This window comes from Oncorhynchus mykiss, chromosome 2 (assembly GCF_057628025.1).
Source record: "Oncorhynchus mykiss isolate SJ-2025 chromosome 2, ASM5762802v1, whole genome shotgun sequence".
NCBI lineage: Eukaryota > Metazoa > Chordata > Actinopteri > Salmoniformes > Salmonidae > Oncorhynchus > Oncorhynchus mykiss.
Genome location: NC_143023.1, coordinates 56665597 through 56683007, shown reverse-complemented (window position 1 = coordinate 56683007; position 17411 = coordinate 56665597). Strand labels below are relative to the sequence as shown.

At 46.3% G+C, this 17411-nt stretch overlaps 1 protein-coding gene across 1 annotated transcript in view; it reads right to left on the bottom strand.

Annotated features, from left to right (window-relative positions):
- LOC110492171 (phosphatidylinositol-4-phosphate 3-kinase, catalytic subunit type 2 alpha) overlaps positions 1-17411 on the bottom strand; it is a 51659-nt gene that overhangs the window by 13296 nt on the left and 20952 nt on the right. The window contains exons 3-15 of the mRNA XM_021566244.3: positions 16246-16346; positions 15398-15558; positions 9219-9339; positions 6546-6657; positions 5979-6058; positions 5771-5834; positions 5335-5481; positions 3591-3615; positions 3173-3419; positions 1782-1904; positions 1055-1222; positions 748-856; positions 192-334 (exon numbers count right to left, since the gene is read on the bottom strand). Coding sequence (XP_021421919.2) covers positions 192-334; positions 748-856; positions 1055-1222; positions 1782-1904; positions 3173-3419; positions 3591-3615; positions 5335-5481; positions 5771-5834; positions 5979-6058; positions 6546-6657; positions 9219-9339; positions 15398-15558; positions 16246-16346 — 1601 coding nt within the window. The remainder of the gene's footprint in view (positions 1-191; positions 335-747; positions 857-1054; positions 1223-1781; positions 1905-3172; positions 3420-3590; positions 3616-5334; positions 5482-5770; positions 5835-5978; positions 6059-6545; positions 6658-9218; positions 9340-15397; positions 15559-16245; positions 16347-17411) is intronic.

Below are 17411 nucleotides of genomic sequence, written 5' to 3'. Positions count from 1 at the left end.
CTGTTATGAACCTTCCTTCTTATTATGACATAGCAGATGTCATAAACCGTGAGACACTAGCTGCCATGACGGTTTATGACAACTGCTGTGTCATAATTATGATTGTGATATGTAGGGCCTTAAGAAGGAAGGTTCATAACAGTTTGTGTCATCATAACGCATGTATTATATCATGACGACAGACACAGTACCCGAAGGTAGAGGCTCGGCTGCAAAGTTTCTCCACCCGGCGGCGCAGGTCAGGGTCCAGCTCCTCCAGGGTGTTGGGGTCAGGGCAGGGGCTCTCCTGGGGCCCCACGTACAGCACGTCCACTGCTGGGCTGGGGAAGTCGACCTGGGGGGGAGGGGGGGGGGGGGGGGGGGGGGGTGTCATGGAATGGTTAGGCAGACACACAAACTTGCATGGGTACACAAACATTAGGTCACCACAAAATGGGAAATGTGTTTGAGATAGGGGACTGTGTAAGAGAGACTTTGGGTAATGTTTGAAGTAAAAAATAAAAAAATTAAAAAGCTTTTTCTTCAATTTTGCTTGAGGTTAAAACTGATCTAACACGATTGAACAGGTGCTTGGCTTCACCTGTCCAATTGTGTTGAATCACTGATTGCTTTGAAAAAGGGAGGGAAGATTTGCATTTGAACAGGACCTACACACAAGAAAATCGCAGAACATTGACTTGGACGGCAAAGGCCCGCTCTATTAATTTTCTATGGGTACAGTATTGCTGTGTACAGTCGTGGAGTCACCTGCAGTATGATCCTCTCGGCCAGGTTCTTCCTCCGGATCCCGGCTGCAGCAGAGGCAGCCTGAGGAGAGGTCCACAGACACAGCAGCTTGGTTCCCCTCGCCAGCACCCTGGAAAAACACACGCATAAGCATTAGCATACAAAGCTACACACACACAAAACACCCCAACATTCTGAATCCCCAATAGACAGCTATTAACACAATCAACTCTTGAAATACACTCATTTCGAATGTCATACAACACAACAAACACACAAACAGCAATTGCACAGTCAACCACACTACTGAAAACGTGTTGCGCATCACCGTCGGAAGTCAAATAGGGGCAGGGAGATTTTGCCCAGCACTTCTGGTCCCTTGCGCTGTTTGTTGGAGTCTGGGGAGCCGCTGGCGTTCTGGTTCAGGACCCCAAAGAGGGAGAGAGTCAGCATCGACTCCAATGGAAGCAGGGACACCGCCATTGGAAAGTTGATCCTGGAAAGAGGGAAGAGTGTAAATAGGAGTGGGAATCGGAGTGGGAAATGGAGAGGGAATCGGAGTGAGAATAGTGAATAAGTATGAACTTGCATAGCTTATGAGTCTGTATTCCCACTCGCTTGCAAGTAGATTCTTAGATCATCATCATCATCATACGGTTTGTGGCTCAGTTGGAATGAGGGTTCAATTCCCGCAAGGATCACATACAAAAACACGTACAGCATCCCTCACTGTCCTGCAAGATGCTTTGGATCAAAGTGTCTGCAAGTGGAATCTGCTATCTATCTACTCGTAATTGTATCCAGTGATAGGCTGAACGATACACTGATTATGGGTAACAACAGACCTCGCCTTGTCTTGGCTATCAGTTTTGTATTACTGTCATGCTACGTGGTTGTGTTGGAGCCTGCATGACAGAAAGCGAAGAACATTTGATCCTAGTCTACATTTTGATCCTAAAGAGGCAAACGTGAAAGGTAGAGGCACATAATTCAACATAAAAACTATTATAACTAGCCATTGTATTTCTATGGCTAGAGGGTAGTGAGTCACGTACATTTCGTCCCATTTTATGTGGTAGAAGAAGCTCTTGTAGGTGCCCACTTTCTTGGACTGGATGGGCTTGAACAGGTTCTTGCCGTTGTGAGTCAGAGCACACATCAGGTAGTACTTCTCATAGCTGCAAAAAGAAGGGAGCAAGAAATGAACAAATTATGAATGAACAAGTTAAAATCCCATCTATGTACAGAGAGAGAATAGACTCTTGTCCATAACAAACAGTCGTCCTCTGTACCTAATAAAGCCACACTCGTGCATTCTTTAATACACCACTAACAGAGCTCTCAGAACCATTTATCAAATGCAGATTTTGTTAAAGTTGGCTCCTCTTATTTAAACAGTTCCATTTCTTTCACATTATGAAAGACATTGCATTTGATGAGCACAATACCAGGCAGTGAACCATTTGGGATTCCAAAATATTTCTTATTGCTCAATGCCATCAGTCTTGTGCTTCGACACAGCATGGTATGCGTGCCTCCCCTGTCGCTGGTGACATGATGCATCACTGTGCCTACAGATGGTGTGTGTGTGTGTGTTTGCATTCGTGTTTGTCATAGGACGCTAGCCACAAAAGAGCAAAGCACTCAAGCCATGATGACGAGGGACGATTCCAGCCATGAAATAATTTGGGAACACAGAGTAGCTGTTCGTTCGGGACTAAACATTTTCAAGGGAGCACTTCTGGCCTTGTGATATGGGATAAATATTTTCGGGCCTCCTTTGGTATGGTGCTCAAAAATGTTTTCCATATCTCCTAAAAATAGCTCTTGGACGAGGCCCTATGGATGACGGGCAGAAAGAAACAGCCTGTTATTAACCAGATCCTCTCTTTTTGAAGCAGTCATCTGCCAACCATAAAAATACTTGGGTCCTGGACGGCGTTTTACAGTGGCATTTTGGACCTCGCCCTCTCCCATCAAGCCTGGATTTTTTTTAGGCACCAAACGGAAAAAAAGTGACTGAAACAGGGAGGTACTATAAGAAACGTCCAATAAGCGTCTAATAAGAAACGCACATTGTTGTTTTCCGTTGCAAAACATTTTAAAGCTCTTTCTGTTGTGAACCAAATTGAACACAACCCTGGAGTGAGACAGTCACAAAATGTGCCACTCCCCAAGTCGTGCAAGATTGTGCTCACTGAATGGAAAGGTTGGCTCAAGTCTATTCCAGACAGAAAGACACCATAAATAGATTAAAGCCTTGGTGGAATTGGATACAGTGATGGGGAAATAAGACACGGAGAGAAACAACGGAGGAGCAAGACAACAAGAGTATCAGTTCTGAGGTCAAGTCATTCTTAAAAAGGTGGAAACTATAGTCTCAGTTGTCTTCCTTACTGCAATCCAGAAAACATAAAATGGTATATTGGACTGGGGGTACACACACCTGCTGACCCAGACGGCGGGGATGCCGTGCATGGCAAACAGGGTGAACTGCAGATGGTCCGTGGTGCCCGAGGCCTCCTTGCTGCCACGCCCCTCCGCAGCAGACTCCCCCTCGGTATGCTGGGAGTTGGAGGAGGGGTCGGGGGAAGAGGAGGAGACGGGGCAGAAGGAGCGCAAGTACAGCTTGGCCAGGTCGTAGACAGCGTCCGTTAGGAAGCCCATGCACTCCTCCACGGGGCTGAGGTGACCTGGATGGGTCAGAGGGTTACGTGAGCTCAAATTATTTTAACTGTTTTTGTTGTTGATTTATGGAAGCAGGAATTGCCCCACTGTGTGCGATTATGGACTGATCAAAGTCATATTGCGGTGTCAAATTTTTGATGTGTGTGAAAAATGTGACTGGTTGTTGTAGGACTCACCATTTGCCGAGGATTTGGAGCCCACCTAAGATAGAGAAGTACACATATGATAACTGCCAGAATTACAGCCCCTGTAAAACTATCCTACGCCCTATCACTGCAGTGAGACACAGACACAGAAAGACAGAGACAGGTAGAAGTGACCAACCAATAGACATACAGTACCAGTCAAAATTTTGGACACACCTACTAATTTCAGGGTTTTTCTTTATTTTTGCTATTTTCTACATGGTAGAATAATAGCAAAGATATCAAATGGATGTCATATGGAATCATGTAGTAACCAAATAAGTATTTTATATTTGAGATTCTTCAATGTTGCCTTGCCTTGATGACAGCTTTGCACACTCTTGGCATTCTCTCAACCAGCTTCATGAGGAATGCTTTTCCAACAGTCTTGAAAGAGTTCCCACATATGCTGAGCACTATATAGCTTCTTTTACTTCACTCTGCGGTCCAACTCATCCCAAACCAACTAAATTGGGTAGAGGTTGGGTGATTGTGGAGGCCAGGTCATCTGATGCTGCACTCCATCATTCACCTTCTTGGTGAAATAGCCCTTACACAGCCTGGAGGTGTGTTGGGTCATTGTCCTGTGGAAAAACAAATGATCCCACTAAGCGCAAACCAGATGGGATGGCGTATCGCTGCAGAATGCTGTGGTAGCCATGCTGGTTAAGTGTGCCTTGAATTCTAAATAAATCACAGATAGTGTCACCAGCAAAGCACCCCCAGACCATCAAACCTCCCCCTCCATGCTTCACGATGGGAACCACACATGCGGAGATCATCCGTTCACCAACTCTGCGTCTCACAAAGACACGGCGGTTGGAACCAAAAATCTCAAATTTGGACTCATCAGACCAAAAGGACAGATTTCCACCGGTCTTATGTCCATTGCTCGTATTTCTTGGCCCAAGCAAGTCTCGTCTTCTTATTGGTGTCCTTTAGTTGTGGTTTCTTTGCAGCAAATCGACCATGAAGGCCTGATTCATGCAGCCTCCTCTGAACAGTTGACGTTGATGTGTCTGTTACTTGAACTCTGTGAAGCAATTATTTGGGCTGCAATCTGAGGCTGGTAACTCTAATGAACTTATCCTCTGCAGCAGAGGTAACTCTGGGTCTCCCATTCCTTTGGCGGTCCTCATGAGAGCCAGTTTTATCATACTGCTTGATGGTTTTTGCGATTGCACTTGAAGAAATGTTCAAAGTTCTTGAAATTTTACATATTGACTGACCTTCATGTCTTAAAGTAATGGTGGACTGTCGTTTCTCTTTGCTTATTTGAGCTGTTCTTGCCATAATATGGACTTGGTCTTTAACCAAATAGGGCTATCTTCTGTATACCACCACTACCTTGTCACCACACAACTGAGTGGCTCAAACGCACTAAGGAAAGAAATTCCACAAATTAACTTTTAACAAGGCACACCTGTTAATTGAAATGCATTCCATGTGACTACATCATGAAGCTGGTTGAGATAATGCCAAGAGTGTGCAAAGCTGTAATCAATGCAAAGGGTGGCTATTTGAAGAAACTCAAATATAAAATACATTTAGATTTGTTTAACACTTTTTTGGTTACTACTATGTGTCATTTCATAGTGTTGATGTCGTCACTATTATTCTACAATGTCGACAATAGAAACAAAGAAAAACCCTGGAATGAGTAGGTGTGTCCAAACTTTTGACTGGTACTGCACCTTTATATATTCATAGAATGGTTATACATGATTGGACCCACCTCTGGCGAGCGTGTCCTGGGGAGGTTGACAGAACGCTTAACCCTTCTCACTGCTTCTGTGATGGCCTGCGTCTCCACCTCGTCCAGGGCACAGCAGAGGTTCTTCACTGTCTGCACCACCCGATCCACCGTCTTATACTGGGTGCTCTGAGATAGAACAAAGTCATTGTCTCGTGTGTGTGTGTACACAATCTCTGTTCGGTTACTCAACAATTCAAGTGATTCTTGAAACAGATGTGCCATTTATAGAGCACATGTCATCCAGGAATTTATAGGCCTGTCGCAAGCATGTGTGAACTATACGCACACAATGAACAACCACTACTCAACGCCTGATAGCAATTTTACACCACAACCATCACACACATCCGCTATCACAGAAACATTTAGGGTCTTCAGTTCAGTGTCAAAGACGTGAATTAACTTCATAAGCTACCTCATTCTGCAGGCAGATGTTGACTTGATTGTGGTAGCCTTCCAGATAGTCGGCCAGGCCTTGTCTGAGAGAGAGAGAGAGAGAGAGAGAGAGAATGATCCAATCACAGAAATCTCAGCCGTTATCGGGAATTCTAGATGGCCATGTTTGGCTCCAGACAATGGCTAAGATGATGCGATAAGGAGCAAAAAGAAAGGCATGTTCCTACCTGGTGACGTTCTCCTTGAACGGCCTCTCCACTTGGCCCAAGTGCCTCTCCAAGTCCACCTGAGAGGTGTCGTCTTCCGCCTGCGTGCGCACAACAAACCATGACATTTCACTGCGGCCGCCCTCAAAATCACACTAGGGTTTCAAAGTCGGCTCATTTCTGGAGTGCAGTTTGACAAGCTTTTGATGAAAGGTCTTAATATGATTGCATCTGACGGTGAACGACGGCACTGTTGAAGTGTACACGCTTTTGAAGTGTATGGGAAGAACCTTGAACTTACAGGCCTGACACTGCTAGGTTTCAAATGGCGTGGGTCGGTCTTACCAATAAGGTCAGTATTTCTTGAATGTTTGCTTTAACAAGGTATTTATGATAGCCAGCCTGTCTGCCCGTCTCCCTGCCCGTCTCCCTGCAAGTCTTCTTTTCTGGACATCTGTCTGTCTATTTCATTAACTTTCCTCCAGGCCGTTGACCTTTAGCTGGTCTTATGCTACTTTTGAGCTTTAAAACACACATCAAAGTGCTACATCACTGATTGGTAGGTTGGTTGGTTGGTTTGGGTCTTACCGTTCGTGCCAGATCCCTTCTCATGGTGCTCTGTGAGAGCAGCTGGAGCTTGATCTCTGCCTCCCACTTCCTGCAGTTCTGTACGTACTCGTGGCTGCCCAGGCTGTGCTTACTATGGAGAGGACACAGGGCCACAGGTGGTCTAAGGTCAAATATGATATCAGGGTCTTGCACATTAGGTACCAAACAGAAGGAAACAAAGGGACAACCTGGATTTGGTCCAATAAGAAATGCACAAGTTTGTTTTTATTTCATGAACAACACCCAGCAGTTATAGCATTATGCTCAGAACATTGTGAGGAATGAGCCCAGTTCCGTTTCAGCACTTAGCCCCAAGCCCTTACCACCTATCCTTTTGGTGTTCATAGATCTCAAATTATGGGAAAAGGGACGAGTCAGCAATATGGTAGTGGCTCCAACTAGTCTTCCAATAGGTTATGATGGAACGTCCGTCTTCTGGTTTCCACCTACTCTAACCTTTCGAATCAATGGTGTTCAATGGTGAGGAAGTAGGCCAAATGGAACTAGGCCATAGTAATTCAGATTTATCGGTTAAGGCCGTTGGTGTACACAAGGACATTAAACCCAAGTTTAACTTAGAACTAAACACTTAAAACCCACTTAAAGTTAAAGAGTTGAATCTAAAGGGCCAGAGGGGGACCTGACCCGAGAGAGATGCTATGCTTAGCGGGGGCTGGGAGCAATGGAAACATTCCAAGACCTTCTGAGGGCTTGCCAAGACCAGACAAGGCCGGGAGAGTAGAGATAAACACAGTGGGGAATTTGTAGCTCGACACAAAGCGAAACTGACCCAAGTCTCTAAAAATGTAGTGCATGCAAGCAACACACACAGAAAGACACACACACGCTACGCGGGTCAGCTATTTGTTCACCCGCAGCCGCCCGATATTGTTAATAACCCATCCATAACCGCCTGACTATATTAGATAAAGTGAAAACCTGAGGCTCGCACCCAAACAATTTTTTGTCGAGGACGTAGGATTTTTTTCAAGCTCAATTTAGATATGCCTATTTTTCTGCTTATAATTTTCAACACTTTGGTAGACTATTTGTTAGTCAACTATAATTAGATACATGCAGCTTCTCTTCTGTCATTACTTGTTGCCCTGGAACACTAAATAAACCCTTGCTCACCAGAAAATACATGTCATAGAACGCATGCTTCAATCTAGTTGACATTGGTACATTTCTCATTCATCTCTTCTTCTCTCCTGCAGCAAAGACATTGAAGGACCGTGGAGAAAATGCAATAACAAAAAAAATAAAAATAATGGGAATGATTTTCCATCCAAACATCAGTTGGACCGGTTTTAAAGGAATTAAAAGCTGTGACCCAACATGTTCCTGATAAGATTTCAGTTTGGCTTGGATGCATATTTTATGTGGTCGTAATACTAAAATCAGCTTTTATGACGCTGATAAAGATGGCAACTTTACAGACAGTCCCTAACCACACATTCATTCTCTCAAGACGCTGAAATAAATCAAATCGTATTTCTCCACTCCTGTTCCCGAGTGAAAATGTACATTTGGTGTATCATTTTACTGAAACAACGTGCTTAATGCTGCCGGAGATAATATATTAGGCTATGTGAAAGGTTATAGCCTACAGTCAGCGTCCAGACTTCAGTTACTATTCCATTTAACCCATCTGAACAGTACATGTCCCTTGACGTACCAAACTTGAAGTCCCCGTCTTGTGACTGTCGAATTTGTATAGCGCCTCACAAATCACACACAACATATTTCCCAAACATTAGGCTACTGTTCTGGCCCTCCCTTCTCTCTATTTTCAACCTCACTATTTTCCCATTTTTTAAATGTTTTATTTTTTAATTAAAAATAAATTGAATTCAACTCCAACATTGTCCTTTTTTTCCCTCAGTGGATCGAAGTCAACATTTTCTGCCCAAGTTCCCAAAAGCACTTGGCAATTGCCGTGTATTTGGCGCACGTAGTTAGTGCGTAAGCTTAAACTTCAGGGCCTAACGCTAGAGATAAATAATGGAATAAAAATGTAGCCTAGGTATGAATTGCACAAGAATGACACATGTATAATGCAGAGTTCTCTTTATTCAACCCACCCACACCCACACCCACGCACCCCTTCAGCAGCATAATATTTCACGACCCTAAACCTGCCGGGCCCGCGGATATAACTGCAGGTTATGAGTCAACCCGGCGCATCACCAACACACACACTTTACCTAAGAGGATTTATGCCAAAGAAGTCTTTAAAAGAAAACCTCCTTTTGCACAATCCCTCTGTTCTTAATTAGTAATAGCAGCCCCTGCCCTCCTGACTGTTGCTTTTGCAACAGAACTGGCAAAACGGCCAAAAGGAAACATTTTCCTAACACAATTAAAGAAAAATGGCTCCCTGCTTGAGGAATGTTGGCAGTGAGCTTGTTGATATTGTTTTCTCACTCCTCTTCTCCTCTCTCTGCGAGGGCGAGAGGACACTTAAGAGGCAGGATTGAGGGGAAACGCAGGTGTCAGCGTTGGGGTTGTGTGTGGTTGTGTGTGTGCTTATAGGATTGTGGGAAATGTGGAGGCCAGGGTTTTACATTTGTGTGTGTGCGTGTGTGTGTGTGTGCGTGCGTGTGTGTGTGTGTCTGAGTGAGAGACTTTGCGCATATGGGCGCGACTCACTTTTGCAGCACCTCCTCTTGGCCGCAGACCTTGAGGACGTAGCTGCCGATGTCCACCTGGTTGAGGTCATCGTGGACCCAACACAGGGCTTGCATGATGAGGAGCTCAACAGGAGAACTCACTAAGGGAGGAGGAGGAGGGGGGGAGAGAGTGAGTGAGTGAGAGTTAAAGCAAGCACAATGGCATACAAAGTCCCCCGTTCAATTTCCTTAAAAGTGCATCCTTCCTTCCTTGAAGGAATCACTGATTACACATGATTGGACAGGTGAACACAAGGACGCCACCACACTAATAAAACAAGGTGCCGTTTGTCCACCTCTAGGCCACAGGTAGGAGAAGGAGAAGCAGCAAGATGCTCACTAAACGAGGAATGAAGAGCTTCTGATCCACCCAATAAAGTAATGAATTCAAGTCCAAGAGGCTCAACGAAACGAGTCAGAAACTATCGCTCACGGGAAAAAAGGAGTCAACAATTGGCCAGATAGAGGTTTCATAAAACAATATCGCGAAGGTCCTCTCAGATGGGATTACAGTGTGGGTGGTTCAAGTCAAACTATATTCATACCTAACCTGGTCCGAGATCTGTAGGTGCCGTCTCGCCCACTCCTTGTCACTGGCGTGACAATTTATTTTATTTCACCTTTATTTAACCAGGTAGGCAAGTTGAGAACAAGTTCTCATTTACAATTGCGACCTGGCCAAGATAAAGCAAAGCAGTTCGACACATACAACGACACAGAGTTACACATGGAGTAAAACAAACATACAATCAATAATACAGTATAAACAAGTCTATATACGATGTGAGCAAATGAGGTGAGATAAGGGAGGTAAAGGCAAAAAGGCCATGGTGGCAAAGTAAATACAATATAGCAAGTAAAACACTGGAATGGTAGATTTGCAGTGGAAGAATGTGCAAAGTAGAAATAAAAATAATGGGGTGCAAAGGAGCAAAATAAATAAATAAATAAAATAAATACAGTAGGGAAAGAGGTAGTTGTTTGGGCTAAATTATAGGTGGGCTATGTACAGGTGCAGTAATCTGTGAGCTGCTCTGACAGTTGATGCTTAAAGCTAGTGAGGGAGATAAGTGTTTCCAGTTTCTGAAATGTTTGACAATGAGCGTATATGAGTTGGCAAGACGGCACAAACAGATCTGAGACCAGGCTAATTTGATCTCCCCGATCGTAAATCGAATTAAAACGTTTCAGGGAATGATCTCAGGCTGCATTACGATACTGTGTTATTGGAAAAGCCTCATGTTCGTGTACATGGGCATGTTTCCTGGGAAATATTTGGCAGAGAATGAAACGTGTGTATGTGACTGTGTGTGTGCAGTGCATGTGTAACCTGACACAAAACAGATTGTTCTGCCACTTCTAAGGGGGGGGGGGGGGGGGGGGGGGTTCTTTCCTCCATTTGATGCCAGCACACACACACAGACCACCCCGGGCTCTCCAGCAATAACAACCCCACACCCTACAGAGGAATGGACTGGACTTAGTATTAAGGATTCAATACTAGAAGGCCCATTGGTGAATTTAGAGAGCGTTATGATTGGTCACATCTTGGTAGTGGCTGGGTGCTGTGAGGTGGCTTTCTAAGGATCCCTGTGAGGCTAACTGGTCAACAACTGAAGAGAGGGCATTTTGGGAGCATGTTGCCAGATCTGTTTGTGCTGCCTTGCCTCTTATGGCCATTGGAGGATGCAAGACAGCGGAAACAGATCTGGGACCAGGCTGGCATTCCGGAGAGTGTGTGTTGAAAAAAAGCCCTCTTGCGTGTCGCTACGAACTCACACATGGTGCTGGAATGTTTGCGACTTGCGTGGTCACACACGCACACCAACGTAGGTGCTTGGGGGCTGGGTCTGGTCTAAAGCGGGAGAATCGAATCAAACCAAATGTTATGTCACATGCGCCGAATACAGCCGGTGTAGATCTTACAGTGAAATGCTTACTTACAAGCCCGTAACCAACAATTTTTTTAAGAAGAAAACATAAAAAAAGAAAGGAACAAATAATTAAAGAGCAGCAGTAAAATAACAATAGCGAGACTATATACAGCGGCACCGGTACAGAGAACGTGAGGGGGCACCGGTACAGAGAACGTGAGGGGGCACCGGTACAGAGAACGTGCGGGGGCACCGGTACAGAGAACGTGCGGGGACACCGATACAGAGAACGTGCGGGGGCACCGGTACAAAGAACGTGAGGGGGCACCGGTACAGAGAACGTGAGGGGGCACCGGTACAGAGAACGTGCGGGGGCACCGGTACAGAGAACGTGCGGGGGCACCGGTACAGAGAACGTGCGGGGGCAACGGTACAGAGAACGTGCGGGGGCACCGGTACAGAGAACATGCGGGGGCACCGGTACAGAGAACCTGAGGGGGCACCGGTACAGAGAACGTGAGGGGGCACCGGTACAGAGAACCTGAGGGGGCACCGGTACAGAGAACCTGAGGGGGCACCGGTACAGAGAACCTGAGGGGGCACCGGTACAGAGAACCTGAGGGGGCACCGGTACAGAGAACCTGAGGGGGCACCGGTACAGAGAACCTGAGGGGAATAGTGCAAATGGAATAGACAACAGCTGGAAATTATAGGCAATTAGCAAGACACCCCCAATAAAGGAGTGGTTCTGCAGGTCACAGACCACTTCTCAGTTCCTATGCTGCCTGGCTGATGTTTTGGTCACTTTTGAATGCTGGCGGTGCTTTCACTCTAGTGGTAGCATGAGACGGAGTCTACAACCCACACAAGTGGCTCAGGTAGTGCAAGCTCATCCAGGATGGCACATCAATGCGAGCTGTGGCAAGAAGGTTTGCTGTGTCTGTCAGCGTAGTGTCCAGAGCATGGAGGCGCTACCAGGAGACAGGCCAGTACATCAGGAGACGTGGAGGAGGCCGTAGGAGGGCAACAACCCAGCAGCAGGACCGCTACCTCCGCCTTTGTGCAAGGAGGAGCAGGAGGAGCACTGCCAGAGCCCTGCAAAATTACCTCCAGCAGGCCACAAATGTGCATGTGTCTGCTCAAACGGTCAGAAACAGACTCCATGAGGGTGGTATGAGGGCCCGACGTCCACAGGTGAGGGTTGTGCTTACAGCCCAACACCGTGCAGGACGTTTGGCATTTGCTAGAGAACACCAAGATTGTCAAATTCGCTACTGGCACCCTGTGCTCTTCACAGATGAAAGCAGGTTCACACTGAGCACATGTGACAGACATGACAGTCTGGAGACGCCGTGGAGAACGTTTGGCTGCCTGCAACATCCTCCAGCATGACCGGTTTGGCGGTGGGTCAGTCATGGTGTGGGGTGGCGTTTCTTTGGGGGGCCGCACAGCCCTCCATGTGCTCGCCAGAGTTAGCCTGACTGCCATTAAGTACCGAGATGAGATCCTCAGACCCCTTGTGAGACCATATGCTGGTGCGGTTGGCCCTGGGTTCCTCCTAATGCAAGACAATGCTAGACCTCATGTGGCTGGAGTGTGTCAGCAGTTCCTGCAAGAGGAAGGCATTGATGCTATGGACTGGCCTGCCCGTTCCCCAGACCTGAATCCAATTGAGCACATCTGGGACATCATGTCTCGCTCCATCCACCAACACCACGTTGGACCACAGACTGTCCAGGAGTTGGCGGATGCTTTAGTCCAGGTCTGGGAGGAGATCCCTCAGGAGACCATCCGCAACCTCATTAGGAGCATGCCCAGGCGTTATAGGGAGGTCATACAGGCACGTGGAGGCCACACACACTACTGAGCCTCATTTTGATTTGTTTTAAGGACATTACATCTAAGTTGGATAAGCCTGTAGTGTGGTTTTCCACTTTAATTTTGAGTGTGACTCCAAATCCAGACCTCCATGGGTTGATAAATTTGATTTCCATTGATCATTTTTGTGTGATTTTGTTGTCAGCACATTCAACTATGTAAAGAATTTTTTTTTTCATAAGAATATTTCATTCATTCAGATCTAGGATGTGTTATTTTAGTGTTCCCTTTATTTTTTTGAGCAGTGTATATACATGTGGGTAGAGTTATTAAAGTCACTTATGCATAGATAATAACAGAGAGTAGCAGCAGTGTAAAAGGGGGGGGGGGGGGCAATGCAAGTAGTCTGGGTTGCCATTTGATTAGATGTTCAGTAGTCTTAAGGCTTGGGGGTAGTTGTTTAGAAGCCTCTTGGACCAGTACGTACCGCTTGCCGTGCGGTAGCAGAGAGAACAGTCTATGACTAGGGTGGTTGGAGTCTGACAATTTTTAGGGCAGGACTGGTGTCTACGATTACAATACTAGTCTCGAAACACAGCAGGACGCTAGCAACTCATTAGCTAGCACTTGAATACCCAGCCAATGAGTGATGTCAATTGAGGGCTCACATCCAATCAGCTGCCAGGAAGGGGCCAGGTCCAGGGCGATCCTGCCAGGGCAAAGCAGAACCCAGATGTATTACCTCAGCACCAACGGGGACAGGAACAACTGCATTTCTCATCATCAATACGAGGAATTTAAACAACTCCATTTCTGCATTTTACTGTCTACTTCTTCATCACATTTAAAGAGGCAGTTAAAGAGAAAAAAAAGAGAGCAACATAGCAAGAGAGAGAACATAAGGGAAAGCAAGACAGTGAGAGAGACAGTATGATGGCAAGAGAGAGAACACAAGACAAAGAGAGCGGGGCCTTTCAGATCAGAGAACTGCAGCAGACAGAGCTAAAAACGAGGGCTTTGACTAAGGTGACATCCAACACACTCGAAGCCACCAGACATCCACCTCGGCCAGTTCCCTGGGTTTCCTCTCTCCCCACGCCAAGGTATGCAAGGAATCTCTAACCTAAATCTTGCAGGTTCTAGCCTAAGAAAGAACGAATCGTTTTTTTTCCCCTCCCCAGCAACAGAAGCTAGCTCAGCTCTGTCTGGCTGTTAAATACAGTAAGAATGTCAGAGGAGAGCAGAGAAGCTCTAACAGTAGCAGTTGGGGAAAGAGTCATCTGGGAATGCGTTTTTGTTTACCCCGGGAGATTTTTCCACACGCCAAATTTAGGAAGCTGGTGGAAGTGGAACAGAGGGGCCTGTCTGAAGACCGAGAGAGAAACGCGACAGATTACTACACAAGAAAGAGAAAGAGGGAAAGAAAATATATTTTCAGCCTGCTCTTGTTCCCTCCGTACACTTCCCCCCACTCCTAAAAGAGAGAGAACTGAAGGCCATTGTTCCTGTCTGCCAACATACAACCCTGGGGGGAATCTGTACTGTACAGCGAATCAGGCCTGGCTGTACAGTACATGAGAAAGAAGAGGCAGCATGACCAGTTGGTGTGGTTACAGAGAGACTGGGTTAGTGGGACTGGCCACACACACACAGGAACGAGCAAGCAATACCAGTTTGGTTTTAAAATAAAAAAGCAATTAAGGAAAGATAGAATCCACACACAAAAGGCTGGTGTTGATTCGCTGCCAGGACCCAGGGAGTTCAGAGCAGACTCCATTAGAGAACTTGGTCACATTGGGCCAGGCCAAGAGAGATCAGTGACTGGCATTGGAGGGGTGGATCCAGGGGCGGCGCTACAAACCTGGGGTCAGCCAATGACAACGCAACCCCAGAGATCGAACCAAAAGCCCAGTGGGCGAATGAGTGAACATAATATAGAGAAGGCCTTTGGCCGACATAGCTGCTCCAGGGCAGTGGCACAACCTTTTATTTGTGAGGAGAGGGAATGTGGTGTGTTTCCAGAAAAAAAGGGAAAAGAAAAAAAACTAGCTGTCCAGAATGCTGCTTCCTCTTTTGGACCTCTGGCCCAGTAGTCTTATCTGTCATCTGAAGAGCTCTGTCTTAAAGGGGAAATGCCTTTTGTTGCAGTTGGGTCAATTAGACCTGGGAGAGCTCCATTCTAAAGAAGCCCCTTGAGGTCATTACATGTAGTAATAACCTACTTTTATGGTTATAAAGGTATCTTAGCAACCAGCCTGCACACCCAGGGTCCAGGGTTGAGGACACTGCGCACCTCTGTATGGGTTAGGGTTGGAACATTTTAGAAACTTTCCCAAAATCCCTCGGTTATCCAGAAATCCCATTTGGAGGATTGTGCCTCTACGTGTTCGCGCCCGAATCCTGGAATTCTCCAACCGAGGTTTCAGAATTTAGCAAACCTCATAAGGGTGTTGTGATATGTGCTCACCGTCGCAGGTGAAAGTGACAGGCTCCTGGGACTCAGAGATCTCGATGGACACCTTGACGCTGCAGCCGTTGTCCCCTCCCCCGTCCCTCTGGGGGATCACCGCGCTCAGCACGTACCCCGGGTTGGTGTGGAGGTCATCGTGGGCGAACTTTGACCTCAGTCTGAAAAAACAAAACAAATCAGCCAATTAAAATCTAGTACGTCACCTTTACATAGAATTGATTCTCTACTTTTTATTACCTTAGTTTGCAAATCTGGAAGTTTGCTGGCCTATTACACATGCAGAAACTAGTAGATAACAGACTGACTAAATACCTGTGATTAGTTCTCCTACTTAACTTCCCCCTCCCGTACTTCCTTATGGGATCTAAAGTTCTTCTAAAACTCTTCTGCTTTGGCGATATGTGCTGCACATGTACTGCGTTTTCTGCCAATAAAGCATTACTGAACGGAATTGAATACTTACTCAGGAACTAATGTATTGACGCTTACTGAACTGTCATCGAGATTACTCTCAATTACATGTGAAGACTCGTAGTGGTCTATAACGATGGCTTTCCCATTAGGGATGGGGGTAGATGGGGCAGCTTTTACGCTGTGTGTGTGCGTGTGGTGCACTGCTTTGTTGGTGATGTTATGTTACCACACTGGAGAGCGATTTCCAGAGCCAAGCTACATCATCACTCTACCCAAAGGACTGGAGTGAGGCTGCACACCCAGTCACACAAACACACAATTACAGCACAGACACACAGTACTGTGAGCGCGCACACTCCTTTGCGTACACTCACACAGTACTAAGTGTGTGCTCAGAACACACACATACTGAACACACACACACAGCTTACATTGCTACGTCTTCACAGAAGGCTACAACTTCCAGGTTCTGGGCTTCCTTTTCCTCCAGGGCGGTGTACTTTGCCAGTGCTTTCCCACTTCCCTTATCGTGCTGCGAGACAATGAGACAAAGCAAAGGGTACAAAATGGTGAGCAAAACAAGAAGAAGTAGGTGCGTGAGACAATTTACTGGTGTTAAATTAATATGGAACTGGAATTAAATTGGTATTAGTTTAGGAAAGGTACACATTAAATACAAAAAGTACAATTGCAGTAAGAACTTAACACCTAATTGGACCTACGCACGTATACACTCCCCCCCCCATTCATATAAATGGATCACTCCTACAGACAGTGAGTCGCGAGGCCGTGGCTTGCTGTATAAAGCAGGCAGACAGGCATTCAGTTACTGTTCGATTGAACGTTAGAATGGGCAAAACAAGTGACTGAGTGGGGTATGATCGCCGGTGCCTGTTGCGCCGGTTCCAGTATCTCAGAAAAGGCCGGCCTACTGGGCTTTTCACTCACGACAGTGTCTAGGTTGGACAGAGAATGGTGCAACAAACAAAAACAACATCCAGTCAGCGGCAGTCACGGGGGCAAAAACCGCTCGTTAGTGAGAGAGATCGAAGGAGAGCGGCAAGAATCGTGCAAGCTAATAGGCGGGCAACAAACAGACAAATAACAGCGCAGTACAACAGTGCAGATTGGCATCTCGGAACGCACAACTCATCGATCATTGTCACGGATGGGCTATTGCAGCAGACGACCACACCGGGTTCCACTAATATCAGTTAAAAACAAGTGGGCACGCGATCACCAACACGTGAGGAGTGGAAAAACATTGACTGGTTCAATGAATCCCGGTTCCTGCTGTGTCATGCTGATGGCAGAGTCAGGATTTGGCATAAGCATCATGAGTCCATAGACCCATCCTGCCTGCTGTCAACGGTTTAGGCTGGTGGCAGTGGTGTACCGCCATCCAATCTGCAGCAACTGTGTGATGCCATCGCATCAGCATGGACCAAGATCTCTGTGGAATGTTTTCGACTTGAAGAATCCATTCCCCGAATAATTGAGGCTGTTCTGTAGTCAAAGGAGGGGTCCGACCCGGTATTAGAAGGGTGCACCTAATAAAAACTGTCCGGTGAGTGTACATTTACACATTATACAAACT